At 38.8% G+C, this 23747-nt stretch overlaps 1 protein-coding gene across 1 annotated transcript in view; it reads right to left on the bottom strand.

Annotated features, from left to right (window-relative positions):
- Positions 1–1613: 1613 nt before the first annotated feature.
- The window catches only part of LOC149158007 (Zim17-type zinc finger protein), a 92465-nt gene continuing 70331 nt past the window's right edge, over positions 1614–23747 (bottom strand). Inside the window, exon 4 of the mRNA XM_089436083.1 lies at positions 1614–2139. Within this exon, the coding sequence (XP_089292209.1) occupies positions 2029–2139 (111 nt within the window). The 3' untranslated portion in view covers positions 1614–2028. The remainder of the gene's footprint in view (positions 2140–23747) is intronic.

Below are 23747 nucleotides of genomic sequence, written 5' to 3'. Positions count from 1 at the left end.
TTGTGACAGTTAGAGCACCATTCATTTAGCAAAAAACCTAGCATATCATTCTAAGACAAAGCACATTGATGTTCGATATCATTGGATTCATCAAGTGTTAGATGATGGGCTGCTATAGTTGGAGAAAATACACACTAAAAACAATTCAGTTGATATGTTAACAAAGATTTTGTCAAGGGATAAGCAAGAACTTTGTAGAACCTTGGTTGGAGTAATGCAAACATGATGAAAGACATCTTGGGAAAGGATTAGTAGCGAGGAGAGAGAAACAATGTCAAAAATATTCACTTAAGCTTCAATTTGGTCTCAAGTGGGAGTTTGTTAAGTGTAAGACCAAATCAAAGTAAAAGTCGTTTGCACCTATGGTATCAGTGACCCACGGTATTGTAATGAAATTTATTCTTATAGAGGTGAGTAAAAATAAGTAAGTGGAACGTAATAGAATTATTGTTATTATAAGAAAAACTCTAATCTCTTTCACTGTGATTTTTCCCTAAATAGAATTTTCCACATATAAATTTTGTGTCAAATTTATGAGTTAAATTATTTTCAATTTATGTTTCTACTATGGCACACTATAGGTCCTCTATCCAATTTTCCATTCTAAAACATGGTCGTGAGAACTCAGGCCAAAGGTACAAATACAAAACTCTTGGTACTTTTAGCCATACAACCGAAGGACGGTACGTGTTATCTTTTTTCTGTTTGTGCCGTCAAAAGCTTGCTATACATTTTCGGGAACTTGTTCATATCCATCTTATATGCATGTAATCAAGCATTAATAGGTAGGATATCTGCCTTCCAATCAATGAAGCTGGTCTGAATACACATTTTTATTTCCAATTAAAAGGTAGGTTGGTCACCATATCTGTGTTTCCAAGGTTATGTTTGCCTAAGGAAATGAGTTAGGCAAGTTGGACCATATTAACTATTTGCCGAATGACATTCTCCTCCAATTGTTCTAATTCCACGCGATTATAAAATCATGCGAGCTGTGTGTCATAGTTCATGTTTATAAGTGATCATGCTAGGGTACAGAAGCTATTCAACCCAACATTTTAATCACGATTGTTCATGATTTTCTTATCCACACACTGACATATGAGCATAGGTGTGCGCCCCTTCTTTTTCCTACTGACTGAAAACAATTAACCAAATACAGCATGATTTTGATTAAGTTGATATTTACAACAAGAGAAGCAGAGTGCACTCTACAGCGTGGGTGCAAGATACGTGTCATATAACATAACGTTTGTAAGCTAATAAACTAAAGTGGACAATTAATTGAAGTCCAAGTCACATGTGAGAAAAAAAGAAAGGCCAACTTAAAATAAATAGATAAATAAACTAGCATATATCTATCTTAAACCTTGAAATTTTAAGGTAACCACAGGTTAGATATGGATTTTTTTATTACTATTAATGCTTAGTCAATTTAGGGTTAATATATAAGTTATTGAAATCATGAAATGTTTTAGATTGATTTTGATCCATGCAAACAAACTGTTACTGTTATTGATTTACAAAGTAAAAAAATTTCTGATGTTGTTAATTCAATAGGGGTGCCCACATTTTCTTTACTCAACATTCCAACATTTATACTGGATTGGGAATTAGCTTCAAATCATTCAGTGTATTACTTCTTAAGAGAAAAATCAGTCACCCCAACTTTATTATGAGATTTACAAAAATAACTACAGTAATAATGCTTTATTGTCTGTAAAATCTATTTCCCACTTAACAAAGGATACTAGTTCTTGGAGGGCAATGGAAGGATCAACCAGTGGATCACATGGTTGATTTTTCTTATTAGATTTTATTTTGGCATAATGGATCAGCTATACTTCCACCTCGGCAATTTTGATGTTTCATTGAACTCTCTATTCTAATTTTCTGAAAAGCTACAAAATTATTCATGTTATGTTATTGTGATGCATGCTTGCATGACTCATACTCTCTCACTTACCACATAACAAATGCAAATGACTGAAACATAGATCATTCACATGAAGGATGACAAGGGGAAAATTATCCCTGTCCTAGCTCCTTTGAAGAGCCATCGGGGTCTTCTCTGAAATCATATTCTACGATAAGGCCTAGGTTATCCACAAGTTTGTGGTAAGCTTCACACCCTGCACACTGTGTTCACCAGAAAAATATATGAAATATATTAGTTGCAAGTCCTATCTACAGTCTACATGGACGGAGTAGAATATCTACAATCTCACGAAACTAATTGTTAGACAATACCATCTTTATAATGAAATATCATGAAGCATTGCAAAAAACAAAGTAAGCATTCACTTGTTTATCAGGCTGTGGTCTAGTGGCTGAGACAAGGCATCACCATTTCAATGACCTAGGTTCAAACCCTAGCAGGCATAATGCCCAGGATTATAAGTTGTCCAAGTTTGATGGGTTTGATACACAGCATCATTTTAATAAACAACGTAAGCACTCACTTAACCACACATGAAACATTGGAAAAGACCAAGCCCATCAAGAAAAGAGAAGACATGGTAACAGTGACCACAAGTGACTTATTGTGGTCAAGGGAACTTAAGTTACATAATGGCCGATACAAGGACACTTTAATAAACAAAGTAAGCACTCACTTAACCACGCATGAAACATTGGAAAAGACAAAGTCCATCAAGAAAAGAGAAGACATGGTAACAGTGACCACAAGTGACTTATTGAGGTCAAGGGAACTTAAGTTACATAATGGCTGATACAAGGAGTGTGTAAGGCATCTTAAACCTGTGCATATGATATCAATCATTAGTTAAAATGAATTTCAAATACAAATGTTCAATTAATTTAAATGGGAACCAATAAGTAATCTGCTCATCCACCAAACCATTATATACCCTACTCTCCAAATATCTCACATTATATACCCTAGTCTCCAAATATCTCACAAAGGATGTCATCTGGAGGTTCCGAGGTCAAGCGCGCCTCCTGTTCAATCCTTCCCAGTCTACTAAAGCTTCATAAGGAAGTTGAAGCAGATGGAGTTATTCTAGCATTTTTCATCAAATCTAAGACAATTGTAGTGACAAAAGAACTGGTAACAAGGCTTCTACTAGGCTTTCCAGGGCATTCAGTTCTCTATGTAGAAACCCAGTAGGGTGAAGGTTGGATATGTTAGCTAACTGTCCCGAGTAGGGAAGCTACAAAATCATCTAGATCTCTTTATTGGAATGTTCTAAAAGTGACTTGTTGCCTATCTATCAGAGAAGTTGGGCATCAGATAATAGATTGAATTTCCTGTAAATCTCAACCAATTATATGAAATGAAAAACCAAGACGGTGAAGTAAATTCTGTTTACTAAACGATTTTTATATGATCCCCAAATCCTGCCAGACTAGTCAATAAAGTATACAAATTCTTGAAGGCTAGTCTAACAACAAAAGATTTTTTCTTCACATACACACTACATACGATAAGAGTGTTGCATCTTCAGGCTTCCTGTGGGCTTAGCTAACAGAAATGATTCTTGCATGCAAAATACTAGAAGAGAACAAAATATGATGCACTGCAAATTAGTAGAAACACATGCTTCGTACTGAATGAAGCCACTGGACAAACACCTCCAATCTGCTAACTGCTTCTCTCATGACCACTCTTATTTCTACAGTGAGCAATTAAATCCTAAAAACTGAGTTCATGGCACGTGCCCACCATGTATATGCCAGAAAGTGGAGAATTGCCCAATAAAGCATATATGGTAGCATAGACTCTTCATCTCACTGCATGTTAGCTATGGAAAAGGTATCCCACGATGCTGTGTAGCCAAACTGTTCGTTGTGTGACTTTGTGGTAAATCTGACTGTTGTCTGCATGACAGACCTTTCTAGAAATGCTACATAAGTCCACTACTATGGGAGCCTCACAAAATATATTCAATTATCAATAGATACAAGAATTGTCCATTACATGATGGTGTCACTGTTAAAGACTGCCTTCCCACAAGACAAACACACGAGAACAAGAGGACTTGAGATTATCACAGATGCATCTTGTTGACCATGTACATGTCAATAGTCCAGGAAGCCGAGTATATTGCAGCAGGCAAATTTTTTTGAGTCAATTTCATCATTGTAATCCCAAATTCTGCAAAAATTATTGTAAATGATTCTAGTATGACTATTAAGCCATGTAATAACACCTAGCTAAGCCTATGATTCTTCTCAAAGGGTTTCATCCTAAGGAATTTTTTAACCTTCCCAAATTATGTGTGTTTGTAAACACGGATAATTGGCAGAGTTTTTCTCCCAGATATACCCCAAATCTAGGGTGGAACTCTTTGACGAGGCCTTAGGTAAGTCCTAGTGTTCATCAAGTCTGTATTTTTCATACTAGATCACGTGTCTTGTCACAAAATTGGGTAAAGTCTTAAGGGTCTATGTCAAATGTGTATTTCCCCTTCTATGGGTTGATGTTGTAATATTTTGATGTAAAAATGTGTCTAAGAATAGTTTAGTGCATGGTTTCTCATATTTAGACACCATGGCTAAATTATTTTTTAGATCCATGTAGAGGGTGGAAAAGTATTTATTCCCCTCTTGAGTCTTTTTATTAATTTTTTTGGCAAAAATAAAAAGAAAATAATTAGTCAAGAAAATTAATTAAATTTGAGTCAAAAATTAATTTAAGAGAAATTAAATTATGTCCAAGTGGAAAATCATAAAAAATTCGTGGGTCCAAAAGGAATTAAATTTTAAAGGTCCACCACTAAGGAAAAAATCATTTTTTTAAGAGAAATTGACCCTTTGGACCTTGGAAGTCAAGTCAAATTGAATTTTTTGAGGATAAAATCCAAAATATTATTTTTTGGACTAGGAAAAAAAGGATTTTAAGAGAAATTCGAAATTTTCCTCAAATAAAAGGAATAAAATTCAATCAACGGAGGAAATCGATTTATTTTAAAAGAAGATCAATGGGTGAGATTATTTTGACCAGGATCAACCCAACTAACCGTTATTTCCACTTGGAGGGATTTCTCTCTTATTTTTTCTATATAAGGAAGCCTTTGAGCTCCTCATTGAAGGAGAACTTCAACAATGTGAAAATCTTTTGTATTGAGGAAGGTTCTGCTGGATTTTGTAATAAAAGCATAAGACTTTGGGGTTCAATTCAAGTGTCTCTCACTTGCCGATCAGTGGCATGTGCTAGATGATTTATTTTTTATATGCATTGAGCTAATATATTGCATGATTATTATTTCAATTGCTGGTAGTAGGAACATCTATTAGCACAGGTATCTTGCTTTAGGTGTTGGGCTAGAATAAGCACTCTAGGTCTAGGGGATTTGGCAAGTATCTCCAGGTTCATAGATCCCTTGTGTGGATCAAATCCCTCTTGATCTAATAATCTATTTTCCAAAATGCAGTTGAGCTATAGGTTGCTCGAGCTCTTGGAAACCCCAAGTTCACAAGCTGTGAGGGAACAACACTTCGTTTGGTTTCAGGTCTTAATCTAACGAATATTTGATGTAGGAGGGTTTTGCCAAAATTTAAAATTTATTCAGATTCTCTTATTTATTTACTTGTGTTGCAAAGATTAATATGCTAATAAGAGTAAATTTTATTTTTTGTGAATATTTGTAGATAAATTTTTCCTCTAACCTTAGTATTTTAATACTAACCCATTTCTATTTTGTATAGTATTGGGGTTTTATTTCAATTTTTTGTATATATTGGGCATTTGGGCTTTATATTTCTCATTTGTGCAGGTGATAGCTCAAGGGTTTGAAGCAGAAATCAAATTTTGGAGAGCCCTAGCCTCACCTAGCCTAAACAATGAGGGTTTCAATGGTTTCTAGGCCTATAAAGGAGTCGTCCAGCCCAAAGAAGCAAGACATCCAAGTGTGAGGGCTTGATCTAAAGTCTTGAAGGCTAGATCCAGCCTTCCCAAGCTCAATTTGCTCAATGTCTAGCTCAAAAAAGGAGGCCGCAGCCCTTAGAGGCATTTTTTGCAGTGTTTTTGAGGTAAAGGGTTAAAATTTTTGTTGTTGCAGGGGTGCCTAGCCTTTTGAAGGCTAGCCGTAGGCCTTTTTAGGCCCTTTTCCCTTGGCCGCAGCCCTAATAGGGCTTAATTCCCTAGTGGCAGCCCTTTTGAGGGCTTATCTTTGCAGCCGTAACCCTCCTTGCCAAGGCCTTAGAGGGCTCCTATACCTAGGCTGCAGGCCTATTTGGCCTTTTCACCCTAGTCACAGGCCTTATTAGGCCTTTATCCCTTAATTGCAGTCCATTTTTTGGCTCATTTTTGACCTTTTGCAATTGATTTGGCATTAATACTTTGTGTTGGCAGGCTTATGGTAAGTTTGGCAAGGGTTTGAGTTGATTTCCATATCAGTTTTGCCACTGATATATTGTATTTCAAGCTAACACTTTGTTTTGCAAACCTACCATTGGTTTGAAGAAGGATTTCAAGGGTTTGAGGTCTCACTAGCCTATAAATTGGCCCTAGAAGCCCTAATCTTTGTCATAAGAGGGTTGATCCATCATTTTTCAAGCTAATAATTTGTGTTGCAAGTTTTTGAAGAAGTTTAAGTCAACATTAGGAGTCCATCTAATTATCAAGCAAGGCCTCAAGGCCTCTGCCCCCCTTCTCCTCACTGTTTTCATGATCAGATCTGAAGTGACTTTGTAGCAGCAGTATTAGTCTCATATAATCATCTCTAAAAGCTCTAAAATATCTTCACATAAGTCTAAGAACATTTCACACTTAACATAAAAGGCTAATCAAACTATATGCTCTTAATTGGTGATGTTCTAAGTGATTTTGGAAATCTGATATAAGTGAAAAGAGGTCTGATATATGCTCAGTTAAGTCTGATATATACTTGTTTCAGTGGGAAGAAATCATATTGCCAAGGCTTAACATTCATAAGAAATCATCTTTCTAAGCTAATGGTAAAGTGTTAAATGATTGCTCTTGTGAAATCTTGTTCCTTTGAAGTGGTAAAAAGAACCCTCAAATGCTTTGATCTTGTTCTCCTTGCATCTAATCACACATTGGGAAATCACTGTTAGCAATCTCATTTCAAAGTAATTGTGCTCCAATTGGCTCTCATAACAAGCATTGGTTTCATTATTGCAAGAAGTAAATCTAATTGGCATAAGTAATCTTAATCATTGTGGTGAATATCATTATTGTATCTCTTGTCTCTAATCGACATATCAGTTTTAGAGAGATTTTGCCATTGATAATTGAGAGAGATTGGTTCATTCATGAGATTTGCTAATCGTATTGTTTATTATTGAGTATCATTGATGAGCATTGATTTATTGGAGTAATTCAAAGTGTTTTCCTTTTGAAAGATATTTTCACTTTGATATTGCAAATTGGGCATCATATCTTGTGGCATTGTGATTTCAAGTTCCTCTTGCTAATAGTGCATTACAATAAGTGTTGTGGAATCAAATAAATCTTGTTGAGGAACTCATTTCGGTTAATAATCTCATCAAGGCATTCACTCACATCTTGCATTTCATTCTAGGACTAGAAGTGCACATTTAAAATATACCTCCAAGCATAAGCTTGGTTGTAAGAAGATAGGACAACCTTTCTCACCCAACTTGCGAAGTTTAGACCCTCATTTGTGGTTAACACAGGTGACCTTGTAGTTCTCTTGCGAACAATCCCTTGTAGGAACGGAGGCACTTGGGTGGTTAGAACCTCACGGGAGGTATCGTTAATGAGGCCATAGCCTCCTTCTTGTGGGCTTCTCTCTACAACCTACATTTGAGACTAACTTCAAAACAGTTGAGAGTAAGGATTCACCTAGATAGGGCATTTAACTAAAATTTACCAAGATCTTGCATTTCACTTAGATCTAGGTCTTGCACTTCATATAGGATAGATTTGCATCTTGCGACAACTGTTCATCTGGTAGCTTGGAATTTTAATTCATATTGTGCAAGTAAATTGACTCCTAAGGCACTAGTCTCTAATTGATAATTTCAATAAATCTAATCAAGTGGTGCTTAATAATTATACTTGCCTTTAATTTTCACCAAGTTGCTAGGCCATTCAGTTGTGTCTCCTTCACTTGTTGGCTCCCAACAAGTGGTTCATCTCTTCATCCATAGGGACTACCCCCTTAGTCTGCAATTAGGAGACAACTTAAACGAAGAGGGCAAGGATTAGAGTGACAACCCCCGTCCTGAGCGTTGTTGCAATCCAGTGTACAATCTGGGCGGCAACATTTTTTGGTGCCGTTGTCGGGGATAAATTTATCTTGTTCTTGGCGCTTCGACATCTCTCATTATCTTTTCATCCCTTGACCTGGCATCATCACACCATTTTCTAGCCCTGATTCTTGAATAACTTTTTTAGTTTTTGCCTTTTAGATTTTAGAGTTAGATCCATGTTCAAGTGGAGACTCCATTTCTTTCATTTTTTGCAAGAATTTCTATTAGAAACTTGCTTCTTGTAGACTTCTTGCTTTTCTTGAACAAGGATTTCTCTTTGACATCCATTAGCTCATTTTGCCCTTGAGCAAGTCATCATGAATGACTTGTTCACCCCTTGTCATTTTACTAACATTCAAGGCTATCCTCATGATATTCCGAAAAATGCCATTGATAATTTGCCTTCTTTTCAAGGCAATAATGCAATTACTACTAGAGATCATCTCAAGAGGTTTACTCTTTGTGTGGAAAGATTTTGTGGCTCTGCACGTTATAATCATGAAGACATCAAGATGCGACTCTTTGTCCTTTCTTTGGAAGGTGATGCTATGAATTGGTTTTATGATTTTCCTGACAATTCTTTTGATTCTCTACAAGCCATCGTCAATGCTTTCAAAAATAGATATGGAGATCAAAGGGATTCACCTTGTGCCATTTACAATATAAAGAAAGATGAAAGTGATCCTATAAAAGACCTAACTATCGTAGAAAGGTTTCAAGAGAATGCGCCGCATCAATCTTTGCCATATTGTAGACCTTGTGAGAGTTTTCATGATGAATCCACTTGTGCCATTGCAAGAAGAATCCTCAATAGTGGAAAGGCAGGGACAAATGATCAAATTGGTATTGATGATGAAAAATAAAATGATAAGCATCTTATCAAGGAATTAACTCAAATGCTTAAAGACATGCAATTCAGTCAAGCACAATTGATGAAAACCATGGAACTCAATCAAGAGAATTACTCTAAGGAAATGAGATCCATGCACACCAAGTTGTTAGCTATAGAAGAAAAGCATGTTGAGGAGCTAAACACCATGGAAGCAAATCATAAGAAAGAAATGAGTTCTATTCAAGAAAATCATAACAAAGTGATAAAGGACATGGAAGTCGGTCAAATTTCTCTTCAGAATAGGTTACAGGCTATGGAAGTTACTCAGCATAATTAGATGATCACTTTTCAGAACATGATAGAAACCATGGAGGCTAATCACGTACAACAAATGAAAATTATGAAGACAAAGCACGCCGAAGAAATGACTGCGATGAGGATTGAACAGATCACTCTTCAGAATAGGTTGAAAGCAGTGTAACACCACATGTATAGGACCCGTGAGTACCCGCAGGTTCTATAGCGAGACGGGTCACTCGCATAGAACCCGCGACCTAAACCCGTATCTGCGCAAACTCGTATTGAACCTGCCTACTCGTATAGGACCCGCAAGTTTTTCATTCGACCCGTCAAGACACTTTCTTTTTTTCTTTGGAGATGAGGTGGAGGGAAAGGAAAAATGGAGGGAAGAAAATGATTTATAAGCACCTCTGTCCCTTCCATTTTTCATTCACTTGTCATTTGAGTGTTTGACTCATTTCTATGAATGTTGAGTGACTCCATTGCACAATGAGGGAGCTCTTGGATGAGGCTAAAGGAGGGTAAAGGAGGCTTCATTAGATCAGAACCAACTTCATCGCAAATAGGTAGGCTTCATGAACAAACTTTGGATTGCTTGTTTGAATGTTTTTTGGGTTTCCATGTAAAAAAATTGGTTTCAATTTAAATTATTTTTTTAAACATGAATTTTTTTTAGTTTACAATTTTAATTTTTTTTTTGGGCCCATGGCAGAGTTTCTTAGCCACACATGGGCCCTATGTCACAGGGCATGCGGGCTGAGAAACTCAACTCAGCCCGCAGGCCCTGTGGATGAGTTTCTCAGCCATGCACAAGAGGCTAGGGCCCAAAAAAAATTAAAATTGAAACGGAAAACAATTAAAAATTTTTGAAACAAAAAATAAATTTACATTTAAATTATTGAATTTAAAATTGTTGATTCTAGAATATTAATTAAATTTAAAAACATTATTTTTTTCTTCCAGATTCCGTCACCATGCCACCAAAGGGTACTAGAAAGTCTCGTGATCCGGCATGGGCACATGGTCAACGACTCATTGTCGGTAATGATCACCATGTCAAGTGCAATTATTGCAATGCCACAATGCATGCAGGCATAAACATGCTAAAATACCATCTAGCTAGAATTCCTGGGAATGGTGTAGGATGTTGTGAACTTTGCCCTAATGAAGTCACTGTTGAAATGGTAGCTGCTTTGTAAGCCATTAAAGAAGAACGTTCTAAGAGGGAAAAAAGGAAGGTTGAAATTGTTGGGATAGGTAGATCTTCATCTTAGAGTGAACCACATATTCAAAGTGCAAGTATTAGTAACTCCTCTTCAAGTGTTGTGGCAAACAAGAGTATAACCTCTTCTTTCTTCAGTCCTCGTACAACTCCAGGATATCAACCAACCTTGGAGAGTTTAATGAAAAGAAGAGGAAGAAGGTAGATATGGCAATGAGGAGGTTTTGGTACCATAATAGCCTTTCATTCAACTATGCAAAGTCTTATTTTATCAACCCATGGTGGATGTCATTGCAAGTGTTGGCCCTAGATACAAAGCCCCATCTTATAATGCACTTAGGGGAAAGAGCTAGATGAGGAGCTTAAGTGTGTCAAGGAACAATTGGAGAGCATTAAAAGCTTATGGAAATTTATAAGTTGTACAATTATGTCTGATGGGTGGACAGATCAGAAGGGTAGAACAACAATAAATTTTGTTGTAGCTTTCCCTAAAGGAACCATGTTCCTAAAATCCATTGATGCATTTGCACATGTAAAAAATGCACATTTGATTTTTACATTGTTGGCTGATGTGGTGGAGGAAGTTGGGGTTGCAAATGTTGTCCAAGTAATCATGAACAATGCAACAAATTATGTGGCAGCTGGAAGGTTGCTTTGTGCCAAATATCCCACCATTTTTTGGATTCCATGCACTGCCCATTACATAGACTTGATACTAGAGGACATTGGGAAGTTGGAGTGGGTGCAAGATGTTGTGCAAGAGTGCAAGCAAATTACCAAGTATATTTATAATCATGCTTGGGTGTTGAACCTTATGAGGGAATTCACACAGGGTGAGCTTAGTCACCCAGCTGTCACACGGTTTGCTACAAACTTTCTTTCCCTCCAAAGCCTTTTGTATGAGTACCAAGCTTTGAGAAGAATGTTTTGTAGCCAACAATGGGTATTTTGGAAAGATAGCACAAAACCAGAAGCATTGTCTGTGAAAGCATCTGTCTTTGGTGATAGTTTGTGGGACAAAATCACTGAGATTGTCAGTGTCACTGCGCCCCTTGTGAAAGTCTTGAGATTGATGGATGGAGATAAACCTACAATGGGATATATTTATGAGGGCATGGATAGGGCCAAAGAAGCCATCAAGACTTTCTATAAGGGAAATGAATCTAAATATCTCCCTTTATGGCAAATAATTGATTCCAGGTGGGACAGGCAACTACATTCACCATTGCATGCATCAGGAGCATATCTCAATCTGAGCTTATTCTATAATGAGGGTCTAACATTCAAAGAGATCTTGAGGTGATGAGAGATGTCATGATATGCATTAACAAGATGTTCCCGGATCAAGATATTCAAGACAAAATCAACATACAACGAGATTGTACCAGTAAGCATCTGACGTATTTGGATTCAGCTCAAGCCAACATCTCAAGGACAAGAAAATGCCTAGTAAGTGCAAATTGTTAGAACTTAGCTTGTAATTTTGCTAGTTCTCTTTTATATGTTTGGCATTGCAAATTGATAATCTTTGTTGTTGTTATTTTACAACTCATTGGTGGATAGATTGTGGCACTGATGCACCACAATTACAAGAATTCGCCATCAGAGTTCTGAGTCAACTCTGCAGTGCTTCTTCTTGTGAGCACAATTGGTCAGTGTTTGAGCACATCCACAACAAAAAGAGAAACAAGTTGGAGCTTGAGAAGTTGGAGAAGTTGGTTTTCATCTACTACAACCTTCGAATACTCACAAAACAAGTGCAGCCAAAGGATATAGATCCAATTTTATTGGATACTATTGATTTAGAGTTTGTTTAGGATGTGGACGAGGAGTCCCTTGATTTGAGTTGGCTTGATGAAGAGATTGAGGACCTCTCTCGTTTGACATCTCAAATGGAGACTCCAAATACACCTGCCTCATAGTTGCTTCAACCTTTCGATGTTGCACTAGCTCCATTAGGGCTTATTGTAGGCGTAGTCGTCCATAAGTGATGAGACTCAGGATTGTTATGAGACAATCATTTATCATTTATGGCATATGTATTTAAATTTTGAACTTGCTGCCATTTTTTATTTTAATTATGGAATCATAATTCTTTTTCTTATTCATTATCTAAATGTTTTGCTTACAAAAATCGAATATGTTATGTTGTACTTTTATAGATATGAGATGATGTTATGAATTATTGCATATATTGTGGTTTTTATAACTTATAAGGATTGGAATTGTCATTAGTTTCTCTTTTGTGCTTAAAATTTACCATATTTTAAGTTTTTTTTTTTGTATTTTGATGAGTCTTATACGGGTCGTTCCCGAGTCTTATATGAGTCGATGAGTCAATAGCCAGACGAGACTTATAAGAGTACGAGTCGCGCAACATTGGTTGAAACTTGAAAGAGATGGAAAAATCTCAGGTCTAGGAATTCCAACAAAGATCAGGTCACCAATGTGAAAAGGATGAAGAGCTTTCAACAAGTTGTGAGCCTCCCACTCCATTGAAGCGAATTTCATCTTATTATGAGGAAGTCATTGATTCTATTGAGAAATGGTTAAATGAAGATAATCTAGGCAGGAAGGAAACTGATAAGAATCAACCTGATACTGCTGAGATTAATCCTTCACCCAATTGAGACTAGACTCATGAAAATGAGGACAATTTTCAAGATCAAGCAAAATGTTCTACATCATCGACATCACAACATTCCAGAAATAAAAATAAAAAGCAGAAAAGAAAAAGGAAGAAGTTTGATGCATCTAATGGTCGAGAACAACATGATATTCGGATAAGTCAAAGTCCTAGGATCTTCAGAATTCAACATGGCACATCCGAGAAGCAACCCATGGATTTCCCCGAAAGTCGACAGGTTCTCAGCATGGAATTTATTGAAAACACCTAATGCCACAAGGCATCTTTTGTATAGTATCTCTGACCCTACTCTCTTTTCATTCTTGTTGTTAGAATAGAATAGAATTTATGTCATTAGATAATTTTCATTTCAACATTTATGTTATATGTTTTTAGATTTCATTGTAAGAATATGATTTCTATTCCAATAGATGATTTACATTGATGTGATATATATATACACACACACGATGATTTTGATTTGAGCGAATATCTACCTAATGTTTCTTTGTTTTCTTGGATACAGGATTTTGGATTCTTACATTCCTTCACTGAAGCAATGTGTCTCCAAGTAGAGCCAGATGTTGACCATGTACATGTCAACAATCCAGGAAGCAGAGTATATTGTAGCATAATTTTTTTTTTGAGTCAATTTCATCATTGTAATCCCAGATTTTGCAAAATTATTGTAAATGATTCTAGCATGACTATTAAGCCATGTAATAGCACCTAGGTAAGTCTATGATTCTTCTCAAAGGGTTTCATCCTAAGGAGTTTTTTAACCTCCCCAAATTATGTGTGTTTGTAAACACAGATAATTGGCAAAGTTTTTCTCCCAAATATACCCCAAAGCTAGGGTGGAACTCTTTGACAAGGTCTTCTGTGAGTCCTAGTGTTCATTGAGTCTATGTATTTTTCATACTAGATCATGTGTTTTGTCGCAGAATTGGGTAAAGTCTTGAGGGTCTATGTCAAATGTGTATTTCCCCTTCTAAGGGTTGATATTGTAATATTTTGATGTAAGTGCATGGTTACTCATATTTAGACACCACGGCTAAATTCTTTTTTAGACCCACTAAGAGGGTGGAAAAATATTTATTCCCCTCTTGAGTTTTTTAATTATTTTTTCTAGCAAAAATAAAAAGAAAATAATTAGCCAAGAAAATTAAAAATTTGAGTCAAAAATTAATTTGAGAGAAATTATATTCTCTCAAAATGGAAAATCATAAAAAATTCGTGGGTCCAAAAGGAATTAAATATTAAGGGTCCTCCACCAAGGAAAAAAAATGATTTTTTAAGAGAACTTGACCCTTTGGACTTTGGTGGTCAAGTCAAATTGAATTTTTTGAGGATAAAAGTCCAAAATATTATTTTTTGGACTAGGAAGAAAGAGATTTTAAGAGAAATTCGAATTTTTCCTCAAATAAAAGGAATAAAATTCAATTGACGGAGGAGATCGAAATATTTCAAAAGAAGATTGATGGATGAGATTATTTTGACAAGGATCAACCCAACTAGTCGTTATTTCCACTTAGAGGGGTTTTCTCTCTTGTTCTATATAAGGAAGCTTTTGAGCTCCTCATTGAAGGAGAACTTCAACAGTGTTGAAAAACTTTTGTACTGAGCAAGGCTCTGCTGGATTTTGTAATAAAAGCATAAGACTTGAGGGTTCAATTCAGGTGTCTCTCACTTGCTGATTTGTGGTATGTGTTAGATGATTTATTTTTTATATGCATTGAGCTATTATATTGCATGATTATTATTTCAATTGCCGATAGTAGGAACATCTATTAGAACAAGTATCTTGCTTTAGGTGTTGGGCTAGAGTAAACACTCTAGGTCTAGGGGATCTGGCAAGTATCTCTAGGTTCATAGATCCCTTGTGTGGAATCTTTATATATTTTCGGGGGCTGCGTGCACGGGAATGTCTTTAATGGCTGTGAGGCCGGGGGGCCTGGAATTGTAATCATGATGTAAACTTTGTACATATATTAATATAATAAAATGGTTGGTTGCAGACCAACTCCACGGAAAAAAGTATGGGGGGCGCTCAACTCTAGGGAAAGAGGGCAATAGTTCTGGTGTGATGATACCTTCGTGAAAAGGAACTAAGGCCCACGTGGCTCTAGAGAGTGGCACATGGCTATGTGAAATTTTCTGAATCTAATAAACCAGAAATCCTACTGCAGTAAACTGATTTGCATTACCTACTTGTTTTCTTCATTTAACAAGTTATTTTCAAAAATGTTTGGAAAATATTAACGCAAATACACTGCAGCCTACACCAATATGCAAATCAAGTAATAAAAAATAAATGAGACAAACACACAAATGCCACACTTATTTTTGGACTAAACGTCCTCGGAAAACCCAATGCGGGAAAACCGGTGCAACAGCTCTGAGGGTTTTCTGTTATTAACTAGAAGCTCTGAATACAAATGTTGGTTGCCCTCCCGACAAACCAATGATAGAGAAATACAATGGCGTAAAATCTGAGTGAGTTTTACCTCACTTCACCCGGCAGATTCCGGCAGCAAATTTGGCTGGCCCCGGCTACAACTGCGTTGCCACTTCACAGTAATTGCGTGGGCCTGTGTGGAGCTCTCTGAGGCTCTGCGTAAGCTCTTCTGCCCATTGCGTCAGCTTTCCCCGGCTATTCCAATAGTTTCCGATAGTTTCGACACTCTGTGTGGAAGGCAACTCTCTCCCTCTGCGCTGGCCCTTCTGGCTTTGTGTCAAGGCTGCATGGGCCCAAACTGGCCCAGGGTCAGCTCTCCTGGCTACTGCACTGCATCCACAAGCTTCTCTCCGCTTCTTTTTCTGTATTCCCAAACTATCATTGCCCCTTAGCTGCAAGATCTCCCCAATCGATTTCCCTCCTGAGAACTTCTCACCTCAGAAAATTGATTTCCTCAATCTCTCTGTGTGTCTTCTCCAACTGACCCCAAGCCTTCTTTTATACTTTCCTGTTGAGAAATCAACGGCCATGATCTAATCACTAATCAATGGCTAAGATTAAATTAGACTTGATCCTCGTCTCTTAGAATCTTCTCACCCATATTTTCATTAATACCCATTAATATTTTAATTTTCCTAAGTTTAGACTTAGGAACCCCATTAAAAATATTAATTATTTTAACAAAATACAATCTGGGTGGAATTTCACCAAACGATTTTTGGGTCTTGGAGATCTCATGTGTTCTAGCCCCTCCACAAAATTTCGGAGCTAGAGCACATCCAATGCTACCCAAAAATCAACACTCCCTCTTAGCGAGGAATGTGCTCTAGCAATACTTCCTAGCAGAAGTATCACACTGATCCACGACATCGGTCCTATGCGTTGCTGATGCTCAGCCTGCTGCAATCTGTACTACTGAGCATGACACTGCCACTATCACTGTTGCATCTGTACTGCAACTCCCTCTCAATATGTTGCATCATGCTGCCCATAGCACTGCCACTGCTAACTATTGCACTACAACTCAATTGCTGAGAAGTAAGCAACTGAAAAGCCACCCAAAAGCTGACATGCTGGTCAGTCTAGATGCTTTGTGACGTCGAAGTTACCTCAGCTGCTAATCTTTGCTAACCCTCTAATGCTACTGCGCTGCTATTGTATCTGCTCTATGCCTCCTGCACTGCTCAACACTCTATTGCGTTGCTTCAGACTTTGGCACTCTAGCTCTGCCACTGTTGCTCCATCATCCCTCACACCAACTGACTCCCGTCATTCTGCTACTGTCATTAAGGGCTCCCGTAGCCGTATGTGATCCAAGAGTTTGGGCACCTCAAGGATCCTTCCCTCCTGTAGTCCTTTTGAACTACATCTCTAGATCACCCCACCTCCCTCCTGGAGATGTGGTTGCCATCTCTGCCAAAAAATGTCGAACTATTTCTCTTCTCCCTCTTTCGTTGCTGCCCCAATAAAACTCGGATTTGGATTTCTTTGGCGATAGAAATCCTCTAAGGAACAAGCTCCCTCTGAATTTCGATTTCCTTCACGGAAATCCTTTTGCCAACCACTATCGAGCCACCCCTCTGTGATCTCTCTTTGCTGCTGCTTAGTATTGGATCTAGATTTCTTGGTAAGAAATCTTCTGAGGAACTGATTCCCTCTACTTTGCTTCTGCCCCACTAGGTACCGTTCTGCACCAACAGAATCAACACCCCACCAGCAACTCCAGATGAAGTTTGCGCTGCACCTCTAGCCATGACAACTCGAAAAACGAGACTCAACAGTCTTTGCGCTGGTCTAGCAATCACTGCGCTGCCCTCTGTAGCAACAATATCACCCAATCATGTTGACATAGGCTCTGCGTGAGCCTCCCTTGGTGACTGCGTCACCCCTCCTCTGCTCTCTTGGCCAAAATCTGCATTGTCTCTCGGGACAACTGTCTTCAACACAAATTTTCCTTTGTCCTTTCACTGATGGCTTCAGTCCTCCTTGATCTGCAATCACTCTGATACCATGTGAAAATTTCTGAATCTAATAAGCAAGAAATCATACTACAGTAAACTGATTTGCATTTCCTACTTGTTTTCTTCATTTAACAAGTTATTTTCAGAAATGTTCGGAAAATATTAACGCAAATACACTGCAGCGTACACCAATATATAGATCAAGTACTGAAAAATAAATGAGACAAACACACAAGGGACACACTTATTTTTGGACTAAACGTCCTCGAAAAAACCCAATGCAGGAAAACCGGTGCAGCAGCTCTGAGGGTTTTCTATTACTAAGCAGAAGTTTTGAATACAAATGTCGGTTGCCCTCCCGACAAACTAGTGACAGAGAAATACAATGGCGGAAAACTTGAGTGAGTTTTACCTCACTTCACCCGGCAGATTCTGGCTGATCCGGCAGCAAATCTGGCTGGCCCCAGCTACAACTGCGCTGCCCCTTTGCAATAACTGCATGGGCCTGCGTGGAGCTCTTTGAGGCTCTGCGTCAGCTCTTTGTCCATTGCGTCAACTTTCCCCGGCTGTTCCGGCAGTTTCTGACAGTTCCGACACTCTGTGTGGAAGGCAACTCTCTCCCTTTGTGCTGGCCCTTCTGGCTCTGTGTCAAGGCTGCGTGGGCCCAAACTGGCCCAACGTTAGCTCTCCTGGCTACTGTGCTGCCTCCACAAGCTTCTCTCCGCCTCTCTGTCTGTATTCCCGAACTATCACTGCCCCTCAGCTGCAAGATCTCCCCAATCGATTTCCCTCCTGAGAACTTCTCACCTCAGAAAATCGATTTCCCTCCTAAGAACTTCTCACCTCAGAAAATCGATTTCCTCAATCTCTCTGTGTGTCTTCTCCAACTGACCCCAAGCCTTCCTTTATACTTTTCTTGTTGAGAAATCAACGGTCGTGATCTAATCACTAATCAATGGCTAAGATTAAATTAGACTTGATCGTCTCTTAGAAGTTTCTCACCCATATTTTCATTAATACCTATTAATATTTTAATTTTCCTACGTTTAGACTTAGGAACCCCATTAAAAATATTAATTATTTTAATAAAATATAATCCTGGTGGAATTTCACCAAACGATTTCTGGGTTTTGGAGATCTCATGTGTTCTAGCCTCTCCACAAAATTTTGGAGCTAGAACACATCCGATGCTACCCAAAAATCAATAGGCTAGAGAAAACCATGCATATATATAAATTGTTTCCTGGAAAGGCAATCATAAAATTATTTAGTTATAGAGTTTTAGTTATTGGTTAGTCAGTGAGTTTTGGGCTTGGACTCTGTAATTGACTAGGGCATGGTTATTTAGTTAATCATGTCGTAGAGGATGCATCCTGGTGAGAGCCTTGGTAGCTCTCATTTATGGCTCTAGCAGCCATGGAGTTCTGGTGGAACTCGATTTGGTGAACATTCGGTGAGTATTGGGTGTGGATTCTGTAATCGATTGGGCGTTACCTGGTTTGGCCTGAAAGGGTGCCTGGGAGCCCCAGAGAGCCACAAAGTTGAGACCGTCCCTAGCCCACTGTAAGGCACCTTGGAAGGTGGTGGCACCCCCTGGGCACTGTTGGGCAAAGAGAAGTGTTGATTTGGGGTAACATCGAATGTGCTCTAAGCCTCAAATTTGCAGGGAGGCTTGGGCACATGCATTCCAAAGAACCCAGAAACCGTTTTGGAAAATTCCACCCAAAGACGATTATATTAAAATAATTAATATTTTTAAATATTTTCCTGAGTCTAAACTTAGGAAAATTAAAACATTAATGGATATTAATCTAATTGTGGGTGAATCTTCTAGATAAAGACGGAAATCCAGTCAAATCAATCTGAGCCTTTGATTAGGAGTTAATCTAGGCCGTTGGTTGCCCAACAGGAAGATATAAGAAGGGGCTTGGGGGTCATTTGGAAAACACACCAAGAGAGATCAAGAAATTGATTTTCTGAAGTGAAAAGTTCTCAGGAGGAAAAATCGATTGAGGAGATTTCTTGCAGCAGAGGGGCAGTGAGAATCTGGAAGAAGGAAGTTCTGAAGAGTACGAGGTAGAGGGAGAACAGAAAGACGTCGAGAGAAAGGCTGACACTAACCCACACAGTGTTGACACAGAGGCAACACAGTCCTTGAGGGTGTGAAAATTCCTACACTCGAAGGAACCCCTACTGCAACAAATCTGAATCTACTTCACCTACTTGATTTTTAAATTACATTCATCAAGTTATTCTTTTGAATACTGAAGCAAATTACTTCTGTAGCTTACACTAATTAGATATTTGATCTCATGAAACAGAAAACAGAGCAAAGAACAAGATACATAGGACACACTTATTTTTGGACACAATAGTCCCTGGAAAAACCTAATGCGGGAAAACCAGTGCAACAGTTTTGAGGGTTTATTATTATGCAGGAGAAATATCTAAATACAAATCTAGGATGCTCATCTAGAAATCCTTTACAGAGAAAAATACTGGTGGAAAATTTGAGTGAGTTTTACCTCACTTCACCCGGTAGAATTTCAGCTGATCCGGCACAACACTGGCTAACCCCGCTATTTCTGCGTTGACTCTACGTCAACCTTGTGTCACTTTCTATGCCCTCTGCGTCAGCTCTCCCAGTTGTTCCGACAGTTCTGGATTCTGCGTGACAGGCAGCTTCTCTGCATCAGCTCTCCCGACTGTTCCCAACAGTTTCGGCAGCTCTATTATGTATTTTCCGGAAAGTCCTTCTCCCATACTCTCTCTGCCCCTTTTCTGCAGAATGATCACCTAGTTCGAATTTCTCAGCTTTCTAGCCCCAGAAATCGAACTCTAGATCAATTCTCTCCCTCTATGTTTGTTTCTAAATGAACCCCAAGCCTCCATTTTATACTTTTCCTGTTGAGTCTTCAATGACCGAGATTAAGTCCCTAATCAACAGCTAAGATTAAACATGACTTGATCCGCCTTCTAGATCATTCTCACCAATATTTTGATTAATACCCATTCATATTTTAATTTCCTTAAGTTTAGATTTAGGAACTGCATTAAAAATATTAATTATTTTAATAAAAATACAATCCGGGTGGAATTTCGCCAAACAGTTTTTGGGTTTTTTAGAACTCATGTGCCTTAGCCTCTCCACCAATTTTCAAGGCTAGAGCACTTTCAATGCTACCAAAAACTAACACTCCCTCTTTGCGAGGAAAGTGCTCTAACAACAATGTGCAACTGCATGCTACTCCGCTTCTGAAGCACCTCCTTTCTGCACTGTTGCTACCACCAACACTGTGTTGTTGTTGCTACTATACTGCTGCCCATGACACTACCACTGCCACTACTACATCTGTACTATAACTCCCTCTCAAATGTTGCATCTGTTATGCTGCTAACACTGCCACTACTAACACTACATTCGTACTGCAACTCAGTTGTTGAGAGAAGCAACTGAAAAACATCCAAAATTCACTGAACTTAACTGTGTTCAACATAATACAATGAATGTTGGAATCTAACTGCTGTTGATTCTGACCCTTTGAATCTTCTGCACTGTGCCAACTACATTGTTGCCAACCTTGCTCTGCGCTGATCAGTTTCTGGTCCCCAGCTACTGCATCTGTCCTCCAAACACTCCACTGCATCATCTGACACTAATTCCATCTCGCTATTGCTGAATCTTGGGCTCCTGTAGCAAGGAATTGATCCAAGAGGTGGACTCCTCAAGGATCCTGCCCATTTGTAGCTCTTTCGAACTACAACTCTAAATCTCCCCACCTCCCTCTTGGAGATGCGGCTACCATCTCTGCCAAATGTCGAATGCCCTCCTCTCTCCTCTGTACAACACTAGACCGGCCTACGCACTCCCTGCTGGAGCTTGTAGATCTGCCCTTCTGCTGTTGTTCAGGAAGTGAAGATTCAGACACCTTGGCTAGAAGTCCTCTGAGGAGAAAATTCCCCTTCTATGTGTCTTCGCTCTTTTATGGCGAATTTCTGCCCCGGCAGAAATTGCGCCCTTCAAGCACTACACTGAGGCTCTGCGTCACTCCCTCTACCTCTGCAAGCTCACGTTTTGGAAATCGTACCTCTGTCGACTCTCTCAGAGAGAGATTTCCTCAGAATCTCTGCGTCTCGACAAGGACTGCGCAATCCATTCAAGGGGATTCGAATCGCTGCCAAGTGCAGCTTTCAGCCTCACTGTTCAGCACTGGATCTGCTCTTCCCTGTTTCAAGATCAATCCTCTGATACCATGTGAAAATTTCTACACTCGAAGGAACCCCTACTCCAACAAATCTGAATCTACTTCACCTACTTGATTTTTAAATTACATTCATCGAGTTATTCTTTTGAATACTGAAGCAAATTACTTCTGCAGCCTACACTTATTAAGTATTTGATCTCATGAAACAAAAAACAGAGCAAAGAACAAGATACATAGGACACACTTATTTTTGGACACAATAGTCCCCGGAAAAACCCAATGCAAGAAAACCGGTGTAGCAGTTCTGAGGGTTTATTATTATGTAGGAGAAATATCTGAATACAAATCTAGGATGCTCATCGAGCAATCCTTTACAAAGAAAAATACTGGCGGAAAATTTGAGTGAGTTTTACCTCACTTCACCCGGCAGAATTCTGGTTGATCCGGCACAAGACTGGCTAACCCCGGTTATTTCTGAGTTGGCTTTGCGTCAGCCCTGCGTCACTTTCTCTACCCTCTGCGTCAACTCTCCCAACAGTTCCGGCAATTCCCGATAGTTCCGTCCGTTCTAGATTCTGCGTGACAGGCAACTTTTCTGCGTCAGCTCTCTCGGTAGTTCCGACAGCTCTGTTCTGTATTTTCCGGAAAGTCCTCCTCACGGATTCTCTCTATCCCTTTGCTGTAGAATGATCACCTAGTTCGAATTTCTCAGCTTCCTAGCCCCAGAAACTAAACTCTAGATCAATTCTCTCCCTCTGTGTGTTTTTAAATGAACCCCAAGCCTCCATTTTATACTTTTCTTGTCGAGTCTTCAACGACCGCGATTAAGTCTCTAATCAACGGCTAAGATTAAAACATGACTTGATCCGCCTTCTAGATCATTCTCACCCATATTTTGATTAATACCCATTAAATTTTAATTTCCCTAAATTTAGACTTAGGAACCTCATTAAAAATATTAATTATTTTAATAAAATACAATCCAAGTGGAATTTCGCCAAACGGTTTCTGGGTTCTTTAGAACTCATGTGCCTTAGCCTCTCCACCAATTTTCAAGGCTAGAGCACTTCCAATGCTACCAAAAACTAACAAAGGGGAAGTTGAGTTTCTTGATAAGGGAAGTTGAGTTTCAGTTGCCGGGAGCTGGGGTGTGAGTCTGGGAGGTAGAAGATCGATTTTCTCAGCCAGTAGAGGATCCGGAAGAGGGGCAGCGTAATACCCAGTAGGGGTGATGCAGAAACTACCGAGAGTGACACAGTTCTGCGTAGAGGCCACGTAGAGGGTGACACAGAGCCTCCAGTTCAGCAGGATCAATCACTGATTCTCCCAGTGACAGGGTGAGATCATTTCACCAATATTTTGTTCAGTATTCTCTCTGTATCAGATTGCTAGTTGAGCATCCTAGAATTGTACTCAGATTTTCTCATGCATAATAATAAAACCCTCAGTGTTGTTGCACCGGTTTTCCCGCATTGGGTTTTTCTGAGGACATTTGTTCAAAAATAACGGTGTCCTATGTGTTTGTATTTCCTTGCTTAGTTTCTATGTTTGAGAATCATATTTAATTTGGTGTAGGCTGTTTTAGTAATTTACTTCAATATTTCAAGAATAAATCTGAAATAAGTTTGTAATGTAATTTACGATCTAGGTGAAGTAGATTCAGCTGGTTGCAGTAGGATTCCTGAGATTGTTAGATCTAGGAATTTTCACATGGTATCAGAGATGTTGATGTGAAACAGGGGAAGAGAAGATCTAGCACTGAAGCAAGGGCCAACTTGCTACAGCAAGCAACAATTCGAATCCCCTAAAGGATTGCGCAGTTCTAGCCAGGAGGGCTATATTTTCGAGGTTGTCTCTCTTTGAGTGAGTCGACAGAGAGGTAAGACTGCCAGATCAAGAATTTTCCAAGGCAGACGGAGCCACACAGAGCCTCAGTGCAGA

Source organism: Pinus tabuliformis, chromosome 5_2, assembly GCF_031772625.1.
Source record: "Pinus tabuliformis cultivar Carrire ecotype Pingquan chromosome 5_2, CPIR1, whole genome shotgun sequence".
NCBI lineage: Eukaryota > Viridiplantae > Streptophyta > Pinopsida > Pinales > Pinaceae > Pinus > Pinus tabuliformis.
The sequence above is the reverse complement of the archived record's forward strand: the minus strand, read 5'-3'. Positions and strand labels throughout refer to the sequence as shown.